The sequence below is a fragment of the Anas platyrhynchos genome, chromosome 27, assembly GCF_047663525.1.
Source record: "Anas platyrhynchos isolate ZD024472 breed Pekin duck chromosome 27, IASCAAS_PekinDuck_T2T, whole genome shotgun sequence".
NCBI lineage: Eukaryota > Metazoa > Chordata > Aves > Anseriformes > Anatidae > Anas > Anas platyrhynchos.
The window spans coordinates 6,451,016-6,473,652 of NC_092613.1; the positions used below are offsets into that span (position 1 = coordinate 6,451,016).

General features: G+C 57.8%; 2 protein-coding genes across 16 annotated transcripts in view; one reads left to right on the top strand and one right to left on the bottom strand.

Annotated features, from left to right (window-relative positions):
- Positions 1-1,094: 1,094 nt before the first annotated feature.
- On the bottom strand, positions 1,095-11,101 carry CSRP1 (cysteine and glycine rich protein 1). Its single transcript, XM_038168392.2, has 6 exons — positions 10,945-11,101; positions 6,904-7,016; positions 4,087-4,255; positions 3,272-3,398; positions 1,765-1,858; positions 1,095-1,514 (listed from the first exon to the last, which is right to left on the bottom strand). Exons 2-6 carry the CDS (start codon positions 7,013-7,015, stop codon positions 1,438-1,440), a joined length of 579 nt encoding a protein of 192 aa, XP_038024320.1. The 5' UTR covers position 7,016; positions 10,945-11,101; the 3' UTR covers positions 1,095-1,437.
- Positions 11,102-15,696: 4,595 nt separating this feature from the next.
- PPP1R12B (protein phosphatase 1 regulatory subunit 12B) overlaps positions 15,697-22,637 on the top strand; it is a 111,500-nt gene continuing 104,559 nt past the window's right edge. For 4 of the 15 annotated variants that reach the window (XM_072028381.1, XM_072028383.1, XM_072028380.1 and 1 more), the window contains exon 1: positions 15,700-16,240. In XM_072028381.1, the coding sequence (XP_071884482.1) occupies positions 15,953-16,240 (288 nt within the window). In that variant the 5' untranslated portion in view covers positions 15,700-15,952. Of the gene's footprint in view, positions 16,241-22,637 lie in introns of all 15 variants that reach the window. The other 11 variants (XM_072028382.1, XM_072028385.1, XM_072028379.1 and 8 more) reach the window with 8 other exon arrangements.

Genomic DNA, 22,637 nt, shown 5'->3' on the forward strand with positions numbered 1-22,637 from the left:
CCGAAGCAAGGCTTGCTCTGCCTTTATTGACTCGACAGCAGTGCTTGGACGGGCGCCCAGCACGGTGCAGGCAGCTGCAGCACAGCACCCACCCCACGCTCACGGAGAGCGCGGGCGGCTTCCTCTCCCCGTGCCCCCTCTCCGAGGCGGCCAAGTTTCGGTCTCTGCACCGCGGGTGCTGCCCGAGCCCGCTGCTCTCCCTGCTGCTCACACCCCTCCTGCACCGGGTGCCTCCTGCCACCGCCTCGGCCAAACCCCAGCCAGGCAGATCCAGCCCAACCCGGCCAGGAGAGGCCTGGGGGACAGGCTGGGTGATGGGATGGCGGTGGGGAGGATGGCTGGGAAGGCAGAAAGGGCTTGCTGCCCACCCCAGCTGCCCAAACGCCACATGAAAATCAAGGGTGGGATGAATGGGAGAAAGTGCTTAACTCCATAAAGGTGCCCAAGTCCTACCCGAGGGATTTCTGCCTCTCTCGTGCTTCTCCAAACACCACCCGTCCCATTTGCCCAACCGTGTTTACAAGCATGGTGCTTCAAAAAGCACCAAAACTCCCTCTGGAGCTCACCAGGGATAAACTCTAAGCTGCAGCGAGGTTGATCCTGTGGGTATCTCCCACGGGTCAAAGGAGAGAAGCGCAGAGAGAAGGCAAAGTGTTTAGCTGAAAACAAATTAAACCTGGGAAGCTGCCAAACTGGTGGATCACGATCCAGGGTGCTGCAAAGTAAAACAAAACAAAAAAAAAAACCTCAGGAGTGGGTGAAAAGTTCTTAATTATCCAGCAGTGCTGGGCACGCCTGTTTGGAGGAGCGCCACGTAACAGCCCGGACAGGGGCGTCGATTTGGTGCGCACGCATGGCGGCACCACCACGCACCCAGGTTCTGCTGTGGGCTTGCAGGAAGGAGGCAGAAATTTGGGAACAGCCCCGCAGGGAGGAAGCAGGGGCAGAGCCCGACCAGCAGAGCCCAGCTGGGCCACGTTGAGTCCCAGCGAGCTGCTCCCCAGCTCCTGCTTTAACCACGAGCCCCCATCACCGACATTTCCCGTCCTCCCTGGTCAGTCAGGGGGGGAATAACCTCTCAGGCAAGGCCAGGCTTGGGTCAGCTTTGATGTTTATTCCTTGCTCGGTGACACAGCGCAGCGTGGCACATCCTGGCGGCACGGGCGACGGAGCGGAACGCTTTGGGCACGGGGGCCTCGCTGCGGGTGGGGGCGAGCTGTGTCCCCAGCTGCGGCCGTGCCAGCGGGACCCGGGGTGGCCGTGGGGGTCCCGCAGCTTTGGGGGGCGCTGGGCCAGGGCAGGGGGAAGGCACTGGTGCTGCGAAGCAGCGGGCAGGGAGGGATGAGGGTGAGGGTGCTCACGGTGGTGCGGGGAGGGCCGGGAAGCCCGGGCTGGTCTGGAGGGGCTCAGGGCAAGCGGAGCCCGGCTCCCGGTGCCTCACTGCGAGTGGATGAGCGCCCCGGCCCCCTGCCCGAAGCCGAAGCCTTTGGGTCCGAAGTTCTTGGCATAGCAACCTGCAGAGTGAGGGAAGAGAGAAAAGGTAAGGGCGGCAGCACAACGGGAGCACGGGCACGCGAGCGGGTCCTTCTCCTGAAGAAGGCACTGCTGAAACAGGTCGGGGTTTGCCCTGTCTGCCGGGCAAACAGAGAGGCTCCCGGCCCCGCAGCCAGCCCCCAAACCAGCTGTGGGGGTCATCGCCTCCCCAGCCCTCACTCCCATCCCAGTTCCCAGCACGGGGCTTGACCCCACGGAGGCAGCACGCACCTTTGCAGTAGATCTCCCCGTCTTTGTCTGCCAGGGTGGTGGACTCCAGGCTCTTGCCACACTTGGCGCAGCGGAAGCAGGACTTGTGCCAGGACTGCGGGACGGGAGCAGAGCACGGTCAGACAGTAGCCAGGGACAGGGCAACAACGCTTTGGCTACCAAGTGGGTCCCTTTGGAGACCCAAAACCATGAGCAAAGAGGTCTGGAGAGGACGAAAACCCTTCTGTGGAAGAGCTGTCCTCCCTGCCTCCATGCTCAGCGAAACCCCCCAGCCCCAGGGGGAGGACACAGAGGGGAAACATCTGATGTGGTCCCTGCTCCCACGCTGAGCCCGTTCAAGAGCCTTCAGCCTACCTGCAGCAGTCGCTTAAGGCAGCAGGTAAGGAGAAGTCACCCCCTTTTTGGGTCTAAAACACAAGGATAAATCCCCCGGCTTAGTGGCCTGGGATCCACTGCTGCTGCTGCACCTCAGCCTGGGGGTGGTACGGGGGGGTTGACACCTGCCCCTGCACAGCTTCAGCTCCAAGGAAGGCAACAAACAGATAGTAAGAACGCAGAAATCAGCCAGCGTTTAAAAATAAAACTCCCCCACGGCCCTGCCAGTCCTCCGGGGATAAATGAGCTCACAGCCTCGGAGCAGCCCGCAGAGTAGCCAGAGCCGCTCACGGAGGAATTTAAATAAACAGTTTGGAAAACATGAAACCTTTTTTGGAAGAATATGTGAAATTAGGGCCGGGGGAGGAGGTAGCAGATGGAGTCATCCAGCAAACATTAGCACATGAAATACATGCCCTGGAATCCTCGGAGGTCTCTGTTCGAGCACAATGGCTTTGCCAGATTTGGGTCCCTGTAAACATCGACAACAGCAGGAGGCCGAAAGCCCAGGTCATCATTTTAAGGACAACTTTGCCTTCCAGCCCTGGGCTGACCCACACCACATCCATCACAGCCCCTGCATCACCAGCTGTGAGGCTGGGGACATGGCGGATCCCAGCAAAAAGATGATCTGGGCACGGCGAGCACCATCCAGGGCTGCTGCGGGGTGTCCGGCACCGACCCCAGCTGACCCGGTGGACTCCACACCTCCACCCACCTCCTCCTGCCCCAGGAGCAGCAGTGACCTCGGGAATTCACTCCCTGCCCCGAATTTGGGCTGCAGCACCCCAGCCAGCAGCTGAGGGTGGAGAAGACCCACTGGATAATGCGCTTGACCAGACGGCGGTGGCAGTGGCTACGGTCCCACCACTGCTCATCCTCCAAACCCATCCAGCAGCAGGGACATCCACCGTGTCCCCCACTGATCAGCGCTGACTACATTTTATAAAAAACATTTTTCTTTCCCACCCACGGGCCTGGAGGAGTGAGGCAGCCTGGAGAACCCGGTTCCCAGAGGTGCCACGTGCTCTCCTTTAGGCTCCCAGCGGGACCCGTGTGGGGTGTGGGTGCCCCTGCCACACAGCCACCTGTGCCACGTGTGTCCCCCCCTCCTCTCCATCCCGTTTCTTACCTTTCCAGCTCCGATCACCTTCTCGGCCGCGTACACTGCCTGGCCGCAGCGAGGGCACCCGTCAGACCCCCCGACTTTCTGGGCCATTCTGGAGGCGTTGGGGTTGGTGGGTCGGTGGGACTGGCCCCTGTGGAGGGGAGGGAGGATGTTATTAGGGCTGTGGGAGCAGGAAGCAGGAGGGAAGGGCTGTGGGAAAGCAAACCCCAACCCAGTTTTGGGGGGCCTGGCAGGGCGGTGTTGAGCCCCATGAGCTGGGTGCTGGGAGGGAATGGGCAGCACGCTCGGGCTGTGGGGACGTGTCCCACCAAGCCCTCACCCCACTGAGAAGATGGGAGCAGACGTGGGCCTCCTGCCAGCTGCGTGGCATGCCCAGGACGTGGGAAGCTCCCTGAAACCAGTGGGCAGCTCTCTGGGCCCTGCTGGTCCTCCAGGAGGTTGTTCCTTTGGCCAGGAGGGGTGACCCATCCAGAAACACACCCGACTCCACTTCCCCTACAGGGACACCATGGGACAGGGCTGAATCCTCAGCACCTCGGTGCCACCAGGAGCTGGGTTACGCCAGGCTTCTCCCTGCTCCCAGGGCCCAGCTCGGGGCTCTCAGCTCGCCCCGGGATGCTTTCAGCCCCAGGGTGAAGGAGGAGGGCTGCGTGGGGTGGGTGTCCCTGGGGAGCAAGGTGCCCCCAGCACCCTCCAGATTAGGGTCTGCTGGTCGGGGTTTTCTGGGCTTCACAGCCAAGCAGCATAGCTGGGCAGAGGTGAGGGGAAAAAGATGTGTGCCCGCAACAGCCTGGTTTCAAAACAAGGCTTCAACTCACTCTTCATATTTGATTCCCAGAGACTCGCCCTTGTCAGTGCTCAGGGTCCCGGCTCCCATCCCGTATCCGTAGCCCTTGGGGCCGTACTTCTTGCCATAGCAGGACTTGCAGTAGATCTCCTCTCCATGCACGGCAACGGTGGTGCTGTCCAAGTTCTTCTTACAGACCACTAGAAGAGAGGGGAGGGCCCAGCCATTAGCCTGCACCCAGATCTCCCTAATTAGCTGGAGAAAACAAGTCCTCACAAGGGATAGCACAGCTCGGCTTTCAAGGAGCAGGAAACCCGAGACAAGATCATTGTTCAAAGGGAGCGCATGCAAAACAGCTGGAGATAAGGATCACAACAAGAACATTGTCTGGCTTTAAAAGGAAGCAACCATCAAAGCTACGAGGCTGATAATAAATAAGGCAACAGCTCTGTTAACCCCGCTGCTGCCGGCATCCTGGGGGGAATGGTGAAGGAAACGGGAGCCAGGACGGGGCAGATTTCCCCCCCAGGCCCCAGGCAGGTTCCCAAGGAGGTGTTTGTGCCAACACGAGTCACCCCGGGCTGTGACACGAGCAGGGGTGACACTCAGCACACCTGAGGCATTCAAGCCTTGGGCATCAGTGTGGGACACAGCACGGGACACGAGGGGACAGCAGGGGGGCTTGGGGACCCGGCTGAGCCCACCCAGAGCCCGAGCCCGGTGCTGGGCTCAGACCACACAGGCTCCTCGCCCGACTTTTAGGTTTTCCTGACTCCTGTCCCAGCTCTGATCTCAGCATCCACGTTGGCTTCCAAGCCCTTCCTGGCACTCAGCACCCAGCAAGCTGCAACGGAAGGAGAGCAGCAGCCCAGCAGGCTCGCAGCAATCTCTGGTGTTTACCTGCCCCATACGGAGCAAGACGCCCAAGGCAGAGTCCACGGCACTGGCAGCCAGCCCCAAAACAGATCCTGTTACAGCTGTGACCCAGCCTTCTCCATCCTGCTTACATGCCTTAAATGTCAACGCTCCCAGCAGCCCATTTCCCTCCCCACCAGCAGGAAAGTTTCTTGGCCTTTACCAATATCGCAGGAATGCAAACAGAGCACGGCGCTCCTAAATTCGGGGCGAGAGGCAGCGGCCCCGTTACTAAATATGGTGCTTCTTCTCCATGGCAGCCCCACACGCTGCTGATGGGAAAAGGAGGTGGAAAAGGAGCAGGAGGTGGACGGGGAGATGTGTCTTGCCATCTAAGGAGGGTCTGGCAGGGTCTCCTGCTGGCTGCGGGCACTCTGGTGAAGGGGTCCCGTGGCTGCTGAATGGTGGTGGGCACCTGGGGTGTCACCGTGGTACCCCGGAGCTCATCGGGGGCAACTCCGTGCTCACACAGACCCTGCAGGCCTGGAATTTGGGGACAGGCACCCGCAGGTTTAAAGGTTTTGTGCTAGGGGGGTAGCAAAGCATGGCATCTGGCTTCCTCCTTCTCTGCCCCGCGTCTGAAGCAGCCGCACTTTGCCAGGCAACACAAAAATTCCTCCCCGTCTGCTTCCTCGAAATCAGCCCCGGCTCCCCGTTTTCTGCATTGCAGAGATTCCAGCGCCCTGCCCTCATCGCCTGAAGGACCCTTTGTTTTTCTAGGAGCAGCTGAGCTGCCCCACATCAGCCCTCCAGGAGCCGAGGCCGGCAGCCCCTTGTGTTCCACTTCTGCCTCGCTGCGCAGCCTGGGCTGGACGCCCGCCACGCAGTCAGTCAGCACTCACTCCCGGAGCCGATCTCCTGTTTGAAGGCACTGTGGTAGGTTTGGCTCCCTTCTGCTTATTTTCTTGGCAAATCAGGCCCGAGTGTTTGTTTTTCTGCCCTAAAGATAACGGCTTCGAATTCCCTGGTGGGGCCCAAGCGCAGCACAGGGGCAGAGGCTGGGAAGGCAGGCGGAGCGGGGAGCAGAGCACAGGGACAGCAGCCCGGGCTGGATTCGCCTCCAGACCTCTCCCTGGTGGCTTGTTTCCGTGTGTTCCCTTCTCAGAGCAATGCCTCGTCCCTGATTTCTTGGCTCCTGGTGCCAGCCCCGTGCTCTGGGTGCCGGTGTGGTGTGAGCATCCCCCGGCACGGCCCCTCTGTGCAGAATGGCCGTGGGGAAGGACGGCTGCAGGGCAGGGAGACCTCAGTCCTCAGCCTGGAGGGAGCTCTGAGAGCCCCCAGCAGCATTGTTTCGGGAGGTAAAAGCCAGTGGCAGGGGCAAACAAGGGAAACGTCCCCACCCTCCTTATCTGGGGCTGCGGAAGAAAGGATTTCCTGCTGCAGGGAGCCAGCACAACCTGCCACCGCTCCTGCCCATCCGGGGACAGCCACTCAGGGACAGCAAACTGCCCAAACTGCCCTCCTGGTCCCCTCGAGCCACAGCGAGCTTCTCAGCCCAGACACGGCCCCGCAGGAGGGCTCCTGCTCCCTTCGTGCCGCGCAGGGAGCTGCTGTCCCATGCCTGCATCCTTCTGTCCGCAGGCTAAACAGAGCCACGCTAGGGGCCTCACACCTTCCCCTCACTCTGCTCAGGGACAGCCTTCAGGGCAGGGACAAGCTGGTAACACAGGCTGAGGACTGTGGTAGCCTAATTCAAAGGGCTTTGAACCTGCAGCGTGGCCAGCCTGGCTTTAAGAAGCTGCTCTCAGCAAGGTGACACTGCTCGCCAGGCCCTGCGCTGCTGCCCTGCTGTCTCCAAATGGAGATGTGAGTGTCCAGGGTTCTTGCAGAGCACAGCAAGGGAGGGACCCCCGCGGTCAGTCCCCGGCCAGATCCTACAACCAGGCTGGGGGGTGAGTGGGGCAGGAGGGCCGAGGGCCGGGCTGGTACTCACTGCAGAGGAAGCAGGACTTGTGGAAGCTGCTGCCTTCGCACTGCACCTCCTCGGCGAAGTACACCGCCTTCTGGCACACGCCACACTTCTTCCCTCCTCCCCAGTTCGGCATTCTGCGGAGAAAGCAGGGGTAGAAAACGTTTGTTGGTTGCATCAGGGCACCCGGTGATGTCCCCAGACACTTGGGGGCTCTGGCACCGTGTCCCCAACAGCTTCCATACCCTGGGGACGCCCGGCTGGCTGCTCACATCTCCTCCCTGTACGGGGACCTCAATCTGCTCCAGAACTGCGGGAGCAGTGCGAAGGCTGCGAAATGGGCACCCCAGGGGTGCAGGACAAGCACCTGAGCGCTGCCGTGCAGCTCCTGGGCAGGATATAAATGCTTCTGCTTCTCCCTCCCCTTTTCCTGAAACGTCTCTGGTGACGCGTGGCCAAAAAGCCCCTTTATCGGCAAATCTGCAGGTAAAATCTGCAGCTAACCCCAAAATATTAGGAGAGGTTAACACGGGTGGCTTGTTTTTGAAGACCAGGCCAACAGAAACCTCAGAGCACCCCAAAACAGCACAGTCCTGCTAGGTGCTGAGAGAGGCCGGCTGGTTGAGTGTGGCCACGAGGAGGATCTAAAGGCAACCCCAGGTAACTGCAAAGACACCAGAACCAAACAATTTTTGGTGGTGCCTCGTGGTGTGGGATGGGTCCGTGGGCACAAGCTGCAGCTTGGGAGCTCTCCAAGGGCCTCTCCCCATCAACACCTCCATCAGCCTCCATCCTGCTTCCAGCTTCCCCGTACCCAGCTCCTGAAAATTGGGGGGAGAGGTCCCCAAAGCAATCAGCCCTCGCACTGCACGCCCCCAAGCCAGGTGCCAGCCCCCCGCGGGCAGCAGCAGAGGCAGGGAGCTGGGTCAGGAGCTGTTTGGGTGAGAGCCGGAGGCAGGAAGCCCGTTGGGAGCCGGGTTTCCGACCAGCGCGTGGCCTCGGTGCCAAATCCCTCCCTTTCGGCCAGATCCTTTGCATTGCCTTAAAAGGGCACGAAGCGTTTCTCTGGAAAGCTCCTTATTTCGGGATTTCCTCCTGTCCTGGCAGGAGGGAGCCGCCAGGTTCAGGAGCTGACCCAGGGGGGGCAGAAGGAGCCCGGGCAGCCCCCCTATAGCCCCAGGCCCCTCCTGCACCACGCCAGACCCCTCAGGAACTGCACGCCGCTGGCTGTGGCACGTGCTTGGGGCTCTCCTGTCCCTTCCCAAGCGGGGAACGGCCACCAGGTCCCACCACGGAGGGGTTCTGGAGCCCCACCACCACCCCCTGCTCCCCAGCCGGGCACCCCCAGCACGCTCAGGGACATGGCACCCACCCAGTTTGGGGCCAGCCACTCCTCTTTGCCTCCGCCACGTGGTTTTTGGTTTTGTTTTCTTTTTTTGTTTTTCCCCTTTCCAGCAGCAGCAAAGGAAGAAGCTTCCTCTACCCAAAGCAAGGCGTCTGAAGCAGGGACGCCCTTCTCTGAGCTGCGGGGCACAGGGGGTGCTCCCAGGTCCCTCCTGTGTGCCCCCCGAGCAGATCGGGCCCTCGTGCTGCTTATTTTCTGCCTCTGGTCCAGGAAGACGAGAGGTGAGGCTTTGTGTCAGCAACTCAACTGCGACCGGGGCAGGGGAACCCCCCCGGAAAGCACCCAGCAGCACACAGGCAGCCCCAAAAAAGCCCGATAAACGTCCCCAGGCAGGATGGATCTGTAGAGAACCGGCTTGCCCTGGGGACACACGGGGCTCGTGAGGGTCACAGCAGGGCGCAGAGAGCTGGACACAAGCTCCCAGTCCCAGGGAACTCCACACAACACGCAGGGCACGTGCTGACAGCCCGGAAGGCTGCAAGAGAGGCAGAAAAGCAGCGTGTGGTACGGGGCAGTGTGGGCAGGAAAAACAGAAATCGAGGGGTGATCCCAAACCCTGCGGAGAGCCCCGCTCGCGGAGCATGCAGCAGCTGCCTCGGGTGTCCAAGCAAAATGCTCCCGCCGGCCATCCGGGCACAGCCGTCACCCCAGCACCCCGTTAACGGCTGTGGGAGGCTTCGCAATCATTTCCACATTTCTCAGCGGGCTCTGAGCCTCCAGGCCCCATCGCCACCCTGGTAACACTTCTCCAAATCCCCACCGGGCCCGCTCCGAATGAGGAACACAAGGGCCCTGCAGCCAAAGACCTCGCTGAGCACAAGCACAAGTGAGGCCCAGGGCAGCCAAAATGAGGATTATTTCTCTCCCTCCTGCAGCTCCACATCCCCCAGCGCTGAGGGAATCCCAACCGGAGCCCTCCAGGCAGCATTCTCCATGCCAGCCATGGCTCAGCACTGCTCTGAGCAAGGCAAGAGGCCCTACAAACCAAGACAGCGCCGTGCTACCAACAGCTGCGTGGCTCGGAAGCAAAGAACCACGAGTCTGACGTGTTTTGGAGATTAACCATAAATCCAGAGCCTGGTGTGTGGCCCTAGAGCAGCACCACTCACCTGCTCAGTGCGAGCAGCAGCCTCACCTTCCAGACCAGAGCCTGTGGTGCACCGAGTCGGGAGGCAGCCTAGGTTAGGCTAAAGAACCAGGCACAAACCAGTACAGAACCAGCACATCCCAGTGCTCTGGGATGCTGCTACACCTGGGATGTCAGTGCCATTGTCTGTGCTCCTGCACCAGCTGGAAAACCATCCCCGTCTGCTGAAAATACCCCGCAGGAACTCATCACAGGGCACTCGCTTCGTGCTTGGAGGAGCTCGCTAAGGGCCAGGAGACCCAAGCTGGCCTGTGTGAAGGGCTATTTTTCTCGCAAGGAGCATTAATAAGAGGGGATGGCAGGAAAGCACCAGTGCTGCACAAAATTCATGGCCTGGCGAAGGGACAGGACAAGGGGAGGGAAGCACAGCTGGAACCCCAAACCCTGGGGTGCAATTGCTGCCTTCCAGATTGCAGCACAGCGCCCAAAGCAGTGAACTGACCCCACGGCAGCAGCTGTATGGGGCCAGACATCTCTGGGGGCTTTGCCTGGATGGGAAGGGAGAAGGTCGGGGGGTCTGAGGTGGAAAGAGACCCTCAGCACCACCAGTACCCGGAGCAGGATGCTTGGTGCTGCTTCTGCTGCCGTCTCAAGGCAGGTCTGCAGCTCTGCTGTGTAGGGACGGGGCCGGCACCAGGCCAGCGGGGTGCTGAGCCCGCTGCCATACATGGGTATTTGTGAGCGCTCACCCAGCACAACCACCACGTGCCTGCTGCTGCCCGCTGCTCACACGGCAAACCTGTCAGCTTCCTACCACAACTGGACGTTCACCTGGTTTGTCAGAGAAAAAATCCGATTTCACCTAGAACAAACGCCCAAAGCATATCCAGGTAGGCGAAGAAAAGCTCCTGACTTCCGCAGGAATCAAACCCTTTAATCCAACCGAGCCCACCTGAGCTTTTGCAAACCTTTCTGCCCCCTGGGTCATGTCCCGGCAAAACGAGCGAGCCCCTTTCCAGCCTCGCCACCAAAACCTGGAGGCGCGGAGGCCACGCCAATGTCCCACCATCGCCGTGTCAGTGCCCGTGTCCTCTTGCTCCCTGCATCCCGGCCCAGAGCCGATTCCTCAAGGGGAGCTCGGGGATTTGGAAGCAGCTGCTGCTGAGCTTGGCAGCACCCGCTGCGCCTGCCAGGCGCTAATTAACGCCCTCTCCTACGCCCTGGCCCCGCTGCCAGCTCCGAGGATCTGCCTGAGAGCATCCAGCCAGGTCCTGAGGGATGGGGATCCCCCGACACAGGGCTCTGCAGGGGAGGAGGGGATTGAGGGGATGCAGGAGGGAAATAGGGGGATGCAGGAGGGGATCGGGGGGATGCAGGAGGGGATCAGGGGGGGATGCAGGAGGGCACCTGCCCCCTCCAGGGCTCCCCACGCTGACAGACGAGGCGGCAGCCGAGCTTAGGGCCAGGAGGGAGCCCCTCGGCATCACGGCCCCCCCCCCACCCCCCTCCTCCTCCTCCTCCCGTGCCCTCTGCCCGTTCTCCCCTTCCCCACCCGGGGGGGTCCCGCACCTACCTGCAGCGGGGCCGGGCGGGCCGGGTCGGGTCGGGTCGGGTCGGGTCGGGAAGCGGCGGGCGCGGCGCTTCTCAGCCCGAGGCCGCTCGGGGGCTTTTGTTGGCGGCGGGGGAAGGCGGCGCTTGGCGCTCAGCGATGGCCCGGCCCGGCCCGGCCCGGCCCTGATGTGACGGCAGCTCCCGCCCCGAGGGGCCGCGCTGCAGGGCACGGCCCGGCCCGGCCCCGCCGCCATGCCTGAGGCGAACCCTCAGCGGCCCGCCGGCATCCCCGCGCGTCGCCCTGTCGCCATGTAGTGGCACCCTGTCGCCTCACACAGCTCCCTGTCACCCCACACAGCCCCCAGTCACCCCATGTGTCTGTCACCTCACACATCATCCCTGTAACCCCCCGCATCCCCCGTCACCCCCCACATCTGCCTGTCACCCAGCACAGCCCCCCGTCACCCCATGCATCCCCTTTTAGCCCCACACAGCCCCACTGTCACCCCACGTGTCCCTCTGTCACCCCACACATCCCCCTGTAAACCCACGCATCCGTCACCCCACACAGCCCCACTGTCACCCCATGCATCCCCTTTTAATCCCACACGTCCCCGTGTCACCCCACACGTCCCCGTCACCCTACACAGCCCACTGTCACCAAACCCTACCGAGTCCCATCACTAACCCACATCCCTCAGAGCCACGTCCACACATCTCTTAAACACCTCCCGGCATGGGGACTCCCCCACCTCCCCGGCAGCCCATTCCGATGCCTGCCCCCCCTCTGCGTGAGGAAATCCTTCCCCATGTCCAGGAGCCTCTAGGAGGGGACATCAGGAACGAGAGCACGGGCTGGCCTTTTTCTGCTTGAAAAGAAAGAGACCAGCTATGGGTTTTGGGGGCTCAAGGGTCCCTTTCTGATTGTTTACTTCTGAACCACGGTGCCCGAGGCAGGCACAGCCTTAGGGGAGAGAGCAGAGAGGAAGGGAGGAGCAGGAGGGGAGCAGAGGGAGGTGCTTCCTTTGGACCTAGAAAACTTTGGCATCGTAATCCTTTGCCCTGAGCTGTGGGTCAGAAATCCCTGGTCCTGAAGCAAGACCCGAAATGCTGGGAGGGGACGAGGATCACGAGGGGAAAACGCTGCTCACGTCCCGTGCTGTGGGGCACCAGCAGATGCCACGATGCACATTGCCAAGAGGACAGAGACGGGAGCGCCCTGGTGTCACCCAGCGCAGTTGGTCACGACAGCCGTGGATCTTCCACAGGGTTCCCTGAGGCCTTGTTACACTCCTACCCCAGAGCAGCCACAGCTCAGGGCTGCGTCCTTCCCCTCGGGGTTGGGAAACCTCTGCCAGATGACTCAGAGGAAGTGTCTAACACACAGCACTCGGTGCTGCAGATGTCGGCCTCCAGCAGACCTGCACGGAGTTGGCCTCTCCAGCTGACTTCCCTTGGCTGTGCATCAGGGGTCATCAGGTTTCGGAGGCTCACATCCCCCTGCTTCTTTTCTCCGCAGATGGAGCGTGTGAATTAGAAGCTGACTCACAGCCTCAGCCTCCTGCATCCCAAAAATCATGGTCCACCGCTGCAAACCTCAGGTCTGCTCATTGCTCTGGGGCCGCTTGCTGCAGGAGCTGGAGGAGGAGATCAGACTTGTGAAGTACCCAACCCTCTGTAAGGAGGGAGTGAGCTCCAGGCACAGGCAGCGGGATGCTTTGCTGTCTCACTGAGCCACTCTTCCCTTTCAGGACAAAGTCCAAACTCGTTCACATCCCCGAGCAGCAGAGCTACTGCTCAGACTGCACACCGCAGGCTGGCTTCAGCCCTTCATTCCCTTCCATTGCTGCAGCCTCCCCGTCCATTCAGCAGCACCTAGGAAGGAAGGAGACGAAAAGTTTTCACTTCAAGACTTTTTCTAGCAGGGGGAAGAAGGCAAAGCAGCAAAGAGCTCGGGCAGGTGCTGTGGGTCCCCACGCCATCTAGTGTCGCAGCAGCAGTGGGACAAATCGCCCCAGCAGCTCACAATCGTGGAGTTAAAATGTGCCGGAGATGTCGTGGGCACCTGGGAAGGATCCCACCGGTGGGTTAAGGCAAACAGTGTCCTGGATCGCTGAACTGGGAGCCAAGCTGCCAAAATGAGTGACCAAAGACAATGTGGGTTAGCAAGAGGTCAAAAACGGTGCTAAGAGCTTGAAACAAAACCAGCAGTATTTGTGGGACATTGTCAGGGTAACCAGATATTGAAAGAGCGTGGAGTTCACAAGCTGTTAGATTCTGGCTTTGATCTACCATAGGACATGTGGCAGGTTTTGTAAAATTATTTTTCAGAAAACATAAAAGGACTGATTTTTTTTTATTTTTTTTTTAACTCCAGACAAACAAGCTGCTGGCAGAGGTGCATAAAAAGCACAAACCTGGGCCATTCCAGAAAGCCATTTTATTATATAAATAAAGCACTTATTTATAACAGAGCAGTTAAAGGAAATTCAGTGAGAAACTGAAGGGAAGGAAAACGGTAGTTAAAGATGTTAGCAGCTGGAAGCACACAGGCAGAGGTTTTGCATGGCCAGCAACACGTGCTCATGTAGATCAGCCTGGGAGTAGATGCGGAATAATACTTTTTGTTCAAAAGCTTCCTGCTGAGATAGGAAGGCCAGAACTGAATTTGAAGGCATGGATCATAGGGAAGCAGAGGTGGGAATGTGTTCACGAGTGTCAAGGATCCAGGGTGTGTTTGAGAGGAGGAAAGGATGGCAAGAGGTTCATAGCCACAGACAATAGTCCTCTCTTGCAGCCAAGTCTTTTTTTTTTTTTTTTTTTTTTCCTGGGGATATAGTCCATTTTCAAGATAAATTGTATTTGGAATAGGGCTGCCATTCTTCTGGCTGTGGTTGCTACAGAGTGGGGGCAGTTTGCAGAAAGAACAGCTTACAGCAGACATTTCCAGGAAGGCACTGGACTGACTCCCTGGCACACAGAGCAAATCCCACAGTTCGGGGGCTCGTGCAGATCTGTGCACGTGCAAAGCAGCCTTGCATCCCAGAAGTAACGGTACGGATGCCAGAAATTTTGGGATCACTCTTTGTATGATTTACAGCCAGTTCTCATGAGCTGTGTCTGTGCAGGACTTCTTGGCATCCAGCAGTTTAGTCAGATGTCCAGGAATCCTGGGCAGATGTAGAAATCTCTCTAAATACACTTGGGTAAAATTTCTGTAAGGAAAACAAAAGGCAAGTTTTGAAAACACAAAAGGCTTTCACAGGAGCACGGGGTGGTCTTGTCAGCTGTGTAGGAGAAGGGGGTGGGATGCAGCCCCGTTACCACATGGCAGGTGGGGAGGACACTCAGAGAACCGTGAGCCACACCACTAGTGGAGCTATGGCTCACATCAGCCTGGCACGCAGCCAGAGGTAATTAAACGCTTGAAGCAATAAATGCAAAGTAACGGAGCTGCAGGCCTGATCCAACACGGGCTCAGCAGGTTTCTCACCACGAATAACCAACCCCGCTGGGAAGAACATCATGGAAAGCACGGGAAGGCCACAGCTGGGCACCCCAAATGGGACCCAGCAGGCCCACATCTCACAGGGGCCAGGAGTGGGTGCTGAGGGCTCCCAGCCTCTAGCATCCTCCAAAGGCCTTTCTGAACCAAGGACGGTGACTTTGTATTTATGACCTGTGCCTGATTTAGTGCTGTTAATCTGTCCAGTTGTATGTAAACCCATTTCAACACCTCGCACCCTCACTGCCTTGCTAGTTGGAGCTCTGTCCTAAACTACACATTTTCCTTGGTGCTCTTTTCTGGTGAAAGGACAAGGAGGAACGGGCTAAAGTTGCGCCAGGGGAGTTTTAGGTTGGATGTTAGGAAGAACTTCTTTACTGAAAGGGTTGTTAGGCATTGGAATGGGCTGCCTAGGGAAGTGGTGGAGTCACCATCCCTGGAAGTCTTTAAAAGAAGTTTAGATGTAGAGCTCAGGGATATGGTTTAGTGGAGGACTGGTTAGTGTTAGGTCAGAGGTTGGACTCGATGATCTTGAGGTCTCTTCCAACCTAGAAATCCTGTGATTCTGTGTGATCTCCGTGCTAGCCATTCCTACCTTCACTTTTGTGATTTCAGACCGCTAATAAACCACGATCTGGCATGTTTATGGGTATTTCACAGCCCCTAACGCGGCCCCTAGCTCTGTCCATTGGAGTGGGCTCATCCACACGTTGGGGAAACCGAGCCGGGCGCTGCCAGGAGGGGCTGCTCGGGGCCGTGCTGAGGCGCTGCAGCCACGAGGGGGGGCTCGGGGCAGGCCCAACGAAGAGATTTTGGCTGGGTAGGGCCGCAGCGGGGGCAGTTCAGAGCCTCGCAGCTCCCCGGCTCGCTTTAAGCAGGGTTTTTATGAGGAGAAAAGCCCCGAGCGGCGCCCTCACGGCACCTCCAGGCGGAGCGGGGCCGCCGCCATTTCCCCTCAGCTTCCCCCTCAGCACCGAGGGGTCCCCGGGGGGGTGTGAGGGGGACACAGAGGGGCTGACGGGCGGGCCCGGAGCTCCCCAGCCCCGAGGCCGGGCCGGTTTCTGGTGGTGCCACACGGGCGGGGTGCGGGGTGTGAAGTGCGGGCACCGCCGGGACCAGGGAGCGGGGAGCGAGGGGCGCGGTCAGCGGGCGGCGCTGTGATGGCGGCCAGCCCGCCCTGCTAGGGCTGGGCAGGGAGGCGGGGGGGGGGGGGGAGTGAAGCAGAGGCTGCTGGGAGTTGTAGTCCGAGGGCTCGCCCAGGTGCGGCGCCGCGCGGGGGCCGCCGGGAGCAGTGCGCGGCAGGCGGCAGGTGCGGCGCCGCCCGCGGGAACTACAAGTCCCGGAATGCCGCGGGGCGCGGGCGGCGCGGCGGCTGTGGCAGCGGCTGTGGCGGCGGTGGGGGCGTAGCGAAGATGGCGGCGGGGGCGCTGCGCCCCGCTCCCGGCTGAGGTGCGGTCGCTGCTCCCTGCGCCTCAGAGCGGCTGTGGAGGAGGCGGTGGAGGAGGAGGAGAAGGAGGAGGCGGCGATGTCGGAGCCCGAGCACCTGGGTGGGAAGCGGGCCGAGTCGGCGCGGCTGCGGCGGGCCGAGCAGCTGAGGCGCTGGAAGGGCTCCCTGACGGAGCAGGAGCCGGTGGCGGCGGGGGGCGGCCGCGGGCGGCACCGCGGAGCCGGGGGGTCCCGGGTGCGCTTCGAGGAAGGCGCCGTGTTCCTGGCCGCCTGCTCCAGCGGAGACACTGAGGAGGTGAAGCGGCTGCTGGGCCGCGGAGCTCGCGTCGACACCACCAACGTGGACGGGCTGACAGCCCTGCACCAGGTACCGGCGGCCGGCACCGGGATGGGGGGGGTGTGGGGAGGCTCTGGGGGCTCCCCGAGGGTCCCCCTCAGCTCCGTGAGGGGTTTGGGGGGCTCTGCCCTCGCCTCACGGTCCTGCAGGCTTCGGGCGCTGCAAGGGGGTGAAGGCGGAGGGAGCGCTGCCTGCTACCGAGCCCTAAAATCGAGACTGAGCCCCCAAAACTGGGTTTGAAACTGGGAAGGGTCCTGGAGGGGGCTGGTGGAGGCCCCCAGTGAGTGGCTCCCTGCACCGGCTGCTCCACGGGATGCTGAGGCACCTCCAGAGCGAGTTACAGCTCCGGGCTGTGAGAGCCAGGAGTGTGGCAGGGAGCTAGGTGGCCCTTCTGGTGTTATTTGGGGTCTTTTTGTAGGGAATTCCTCACTCCGTGCTTGGGGTGTGCAGGGACGGCTGTGCCCGCAGCGCCTGCAAGGTCAGGAGGCTCGCTGGCCTCCGTGCGTGTGGCTGCCTTGAAAGTCCCCAAAGCACCGCGCTGGCACCGTCTACAGAGACCAGAAAATGCCCACAATAAGCAGCACGGATCGTGGTAACGTGTGCCCAAACGTGCCGAGGATCCTACAAAAGTAGCCGCAGAAGTTGGGCTCCGAATGGCGAGCCCTGCCTGGGGACACGTGCAGTGTTTTGTCTGTGGTGTTTGCTGCCCTTGTGTAAATTGACAGGAATGTGAGGGAGCGTGCGATAGCGCTCCCCTTCTGCGGTGGGAAACCTGCCGATATCTGAGGCTGGCTCAGAATTGAGCAGGGCATGTGAAATCAGCCTCCCAGATTGTTGCATCTGGTCAGGGAAATGAATCTGAGCTGAGCCGGGGCCAGCCTCAGAAAGAAAACTTTCTGAGCTCAAGATCTCGTAGATTAAGCATGGAGTGCAGCAGCGGGACCAGGGAAAGAGGCACAGCCCAGGAATGACATCTGGAAGCAAGGTCTTTGTAGAGACTGACCTGTTAGGAGCACCCAGACCAGTAGTCGAGTTGATTAGGTTTTCTTTTTTGCTTGGGTGACATTATTAAACCGAAATATTTGGGAGGCTTCGAAGCTTGGTTCACGAGCTCATCTGCTTGTGGCTGTCAGCGGGCCCAGGGGCAGAGGGCTTTATTTGTTTTCTTCTGGAGTTCCAAAAATAAGCTGTACAGCAACCAGCACAGGGGCTCACGGTCTGTTCTCCAGGATAGCGTGGATCCATTTATTGTCACGTAATTAAGGAAGCACACGAACGTTAGTGAGAGCTGTTTATGGAGGATCTGGCTACTAAAAGCCTTCTGCCAAGGGAGAAGGCTGAGCGGAAGGTGGGTGGGAGCATGGCCGAGCTGGGATGACTTCAGGAGGGTTTGCAGCCAAGGCTGCGATGATCTTTTCAGAAGTGTCAGCGCGTCGTGCTGCTGCCCGCGGTGGGACGCTCAGCCAAGAGTGCGTTGGATTCATCAGACGTTGATCAATGGAGAATTATTTTTTGCAAGGTCAAACTTCTTGAGGATATGGCAAGCCGTAATCACCAGGCAGCCCGCAGACAGAGCTCTGTATATGGAAAGGTTTGGGGCTGAGGAGCTGCCCACGGATCGGGTGACGTGTCGAACAGTAGCACCAAGGCCCTGGTGCTTCGAAAAGCTTTTAGATGAGTGAGGAGTTGAGCAGATGCTAACCGTGCTCCTGCTTGAGTCGCTTCTTCAGAGCTTTACAGGAAGGGAAGGTGACTTTACTTTCAGTTTAATAAAAGCTTTGTCCCGGTGTCTCATTAATGTTTTCTCATCTTTGAATGATGCTGAGGCAATGTGTGGCCAAAGAGAGGTTCTTGCGCACCCAAATGGAACAAGCACTGATTTGGTAGAGGATTTGTACGTGTCTGGTTTGATTGTATAAACCTGGATCAGGTGGAAATGTTTGTTTTCGTGATTGGAGAGGTTTCTAGCAGTTCTGATCACTGAACATGCCCAAAATATGTTTGTTCCCATATTATATAGGGACTGATGCTGTGTATGACAGTGTCAGCTGAAGTTCAGTTAATTGAACTTTCTGGAGAGCTGGTTGACAAACTGAGTGAATATAGTGCATGGGAGGGTTTTTTCTTTTAAATATCTTCTCTCGGAGATAGGAACGTGGCATGATGAGACACGGAGCAGGTGGTGGTGGCTGCCCACCGCTGGTGAACGTTTGTAAGACCAAGTGGCCGTGCAGTGGGGAAGTGACTCCACACGTTGAAAAGGGTGGGTAAACTTTTTGTGTTGGTTAAGGAACTTAGTGAGACTTGCTCTGTGCAAGCACACGTCTCTTCAGGTTATGGAAGGCTTAACTAAGTCAACTGGCTCAATTTGTCAGAGTCAGCATCTGCTTCCACAAGGCGTAGGGCCAATCTCAGACTGGCTTAGTTTGTTTGAAGCGCTCAGCAGCCCCAAACGTTGGGTGGCTTTCAGCAAAGGTAAATTACACTTCCTCTGGTATCTGGGCCACTGTGACTAAGAATAATTGTGTACTGTCTCGCTAGGTGAGAAACTGTCTGCTATTTATAGCCGTGAAGCTGTATTTTGAAAATAACTTTTTAAATTACAAGTGGTGTTCCTGAGCCTCCAGCTTGTCGTCATCCTCTTGGAAGCATCAAGCGCGGCGCTAACCCAGACCAGAGGCTGCTGTCAGTGTCTGTTCCCTGCACTGTGGCTGCAGCCCCACCTGCATCTTTACCTCAGTGACTCCTGGGTTACCGTCAATCCCACGTTATCAATGAGTGAAGTAATTTCTTGAATGCGATGTATTTTTGGCAATGGTTTTCTGCTTAACCCAGAAGGAAAGGGGAGATGCTAGCTGGATGTGGGTGAACATCCAGAAATCATCAAGCAAACCACCCCCAGCAGGGGAAGCAAAATCTTGGTTGTTGTTGAACTCCTTTGGTGTTTGCAGGTGGTGGGAAGCAGTCAGGTAAAGCTTTCTTCCTCCTGAATGGCAGATGAAAACAAAGGCTAAACTTTTATGGAAATTGAGTCTTAAGAGGGGGAAAAGAATATGAGGCTTCTAGTTGGGAAGGCATCTCCACATGCAGCAGGCAGTGCTTTGCTGTCTGTAAGGACTTTCAGAAATGGTGACGACATAAAAGACTGTTTATCCTTTGTCTGCCCTTTGATGATTTACCAGCTGTTTCCCTCTTGCCTGGTCCGTGGGGAACTGAATTGCCCATGAAACAACTCCTGAGCCTGTCATTTACAACACCCCTGAAGTAGCTCAGCACTTTACTTTTTGGATTTATTTTTAGGTGCTGGGCAACCGTGGTAATTCAGAAACTGCTTCATGAGAAGCCAGGTACTTTGCAGGGTGATTCTGGCTTGGATAACTGAGGCTGCAACCTCCCCGGCAGTCCCAGATTAAGTTATTCCTGTTTCTGAGTCAGAGCTGTAAAACCATAGGCATGTCTCGCTGCTCTCCAGAGCTGTGTAAAGCAGCATCCATGTCATGCTGAAGTCGGTTGGCTTTTTTTCTTGATTGCTCTTCAGCAAATTTGGCCCTTTATTTACTTTCAAACATTGAGTGCAGTCCTAGGAAAGCAGAGGGCTATGCAGTTTTTTGGACCCTCCAAAACCACAGCGGAGGGCACGATGTGTTTGAGACCACTCTCCGTTATCACAGTCAGGAGAACGTTGTGGCACCAAGGAGTGAACAGTGGAACAAAATCCAGGAGATGGGAGAAGGCAGAGAGACTTCATGCACGGATTGTGGGGTTGTGCTTTTTCTAGCCAGGACAGCTCGCGCTGCGAGGGCATCGAGCAAAGGTTTGCTCATTCCTCTGCTGGAACTGCAGCGGTGGCTGAAGCAGCGTGGATTTGTTGTGTGGGGTAACAGAGATAGGTCCAACACTGCTCACACAGAGCCCTTGCAGCAGCTTCTGGGAGCTTTGTAGGCACTGAAAGGTAAAAGCTGGCTTGTGCCTAGAAATGTGAAGGTGTTACAGCATACATGCAGTGACACAGAAACAAAATGACGTGTTCAGTTATTACACGTGTGTGTTTGGGGCATCACAGCTGTTCCTTGAGGTAGTTGAGCTTCTGATCTTTTAATTGGGGTGACGGTGCCATACATCAGGCTGGTTTTAAGACCGGGTGGCCGCATTGTCTAAAAATACATTAATCCTTAGGAGAGAAGGTGATCTAGGGACAGCCAGACCTTTTCCACCACGCTCTGTGAAGTTTCTTTCCAACGCTGTGCTGCTGTCGGTGAAAACAGGCATTGCAGAGTTCAGACCGTGCTTAATGGCGCTCGTCAATCTGAGATTTAAGGTGTCAGAAGTTGGGTTTATCAATAGGATAACTGTGCTACTTCTCTTTGGGCTTTGCTTCTACATGGGGGTGTGACGGTGTGTTCTGGCTGGGCTGGGAAAGCTCGGAGCCAGCTAACGCCAACAGGAGCATGTTAGACAAAGCTAGGTAAAATTAAAACCCCGACTGCTCTTTTCCCAACCTAACGCTTTTATTTTCTTGCTGTGGGTGCACTCGCTCCCTTTTTCACCTTGCTGTTTTGTCCCTGTGGGTTCGTTCAATTGTCTGTCCCTCGCATCTCAGTTTCAAAACAACCAAAGTGGGCAGAATTAACTCTAGACTAAACAACCCAACCTTGAACTGAAAGGAGTTAGAGGCTCGGAGGACTGCTGCTGGCTGCAGCGCTCAGAAACCTTCCTTTGTTGTGTTCGGGCAGCTTCTAAGCTGCTTCATTCGGCTTCTGGAAACTGAAGGCAGCCCCAGCAGTCACTCTGGGAGCAGCTACTGGGAGGAAACGTGCCCTGGTGCAGTGAGTAGATGGATATTTGTGATGGGAAGTGCGCATCTTCATTGTTTCCTTCCTCAGCCTCTGTTTATCCTATCTAGCGATGAGATGAGTCAAGCTCTGCTTCTCCCCATAAACAGTGAGCGAGGGACCCGACAGAATCTTCAGCTACGGTTTCCTTTATGGCAGCCAGCAGGAGAGGCGGCCTCACTCCCTCGTGCTGCCCCGTGGAGAGGTTTGGTCTCTGCAGCAGCGCCACTGGGCGCCCCGCAGCTCCGCTCCCACTTGGGAAGCAAAACTATCCCAGGGACAGCTTGTGCTTAGTGCAGCCACCCAAAGCTTTCTGACTTGTACAAGCGAAATTCTTGAGCCTGTGTTAGAGACGAGCCACCTTGTCTGAACCAGCATTGTTTGATAAGGTTTTAAAGCTGGCTCAGCCGGAGATGGGGCCGAGCGCTGCCCGCGGTGTGCTCATGTGGGGCTGTGGCTGAAACGCCCAGGGCAGTGTTTTTGTGCTCTCCTGGCACTGCAGCACCCTGGCAATTCCTAACAGCACTCACACTTCTTAACATTAGGGGCTTGGGGGCTTTTTCTCTTACGGACAGTTGTAGAGACTTAAAATTCACATGGGGTGGTGTGGGGGCTTGGGAGACATCTTTGCTGTATGATGTAGTGAGATAATTACTGGCTAATGGTATGAGGTAAAGCTTTGGGGTTGGTATGCCGGCTCTCAGGTGGGGGTTGTTATATCCCATAAGTCAAAAAGGGTTAGAGCAACCCTTGTAAGAGGGCTGGGAGAAGGGAATACTGGGCGAGCAGTTGTGTAAATCGAGGGGTTTTACTTCCTAACTCTTGGACACAAATGAGGGCAGGGGGAGCATTAAATACTCTGAAATATCAGCGCTGCTTTAAAAAAAATGAATATTGTCTTTCTGCACAGGGCTGGGATAGAAAACGAGCTAAAAGGCAACCCTAAAAGAGACCCTTTCAGGGGAATAAGGCCCCCAGCCCTGGTTGCAAGCTCCCCGTAATGAGCGAGCTGTTTGACCTGGTGCTTACGGCAGGGCCCTAGCACGGTGAAGGTGCCCAGGAGAAATCCTGGGGCCTGAGTGTGCGGTTTATTTTCAGCTGTCCTGAAGGGAGGTGCAACAGCTGTCCCTGCCATCTCCTTTATTGGGCTGCAGCAAACTGAGCTGCGCGGGGCCCGAAGGTGCAGCCGGGAGGAGGAGGTGTGCGTGTGCCTCGCTGGGAGCGCTCGGCGTTGTCAGAGCTCCGAGGGGGGATTCGGAGGGGATTTAGGCACCTATTTTTGTGGGGCTCGCTTCGGCATGAATGGATTTAAGGACAGCTTCACGGCGCAGTCCGTACGGGCCTGTGTAGGGAAATATTTCCATATTTTTGTCATCTCCTTGCCTGTGGAGGGCAACGTGGTGTGCTGGTGGAGCAGGCCTCTTTGGCACAGGGCTGTTCTGAAATGCTTAATTCTTAAAATGTGTTTGTCACAGGAAAATTGCGCTCCTAGATTCCCAGGGTAGTGCCAACGATATCCCACGCTGCTGACAGCCGAATCCCGGGAGTCAGGCCTCTGTTTTCCTATCGAGCTGCTGAAAATTATGAGCATCAAA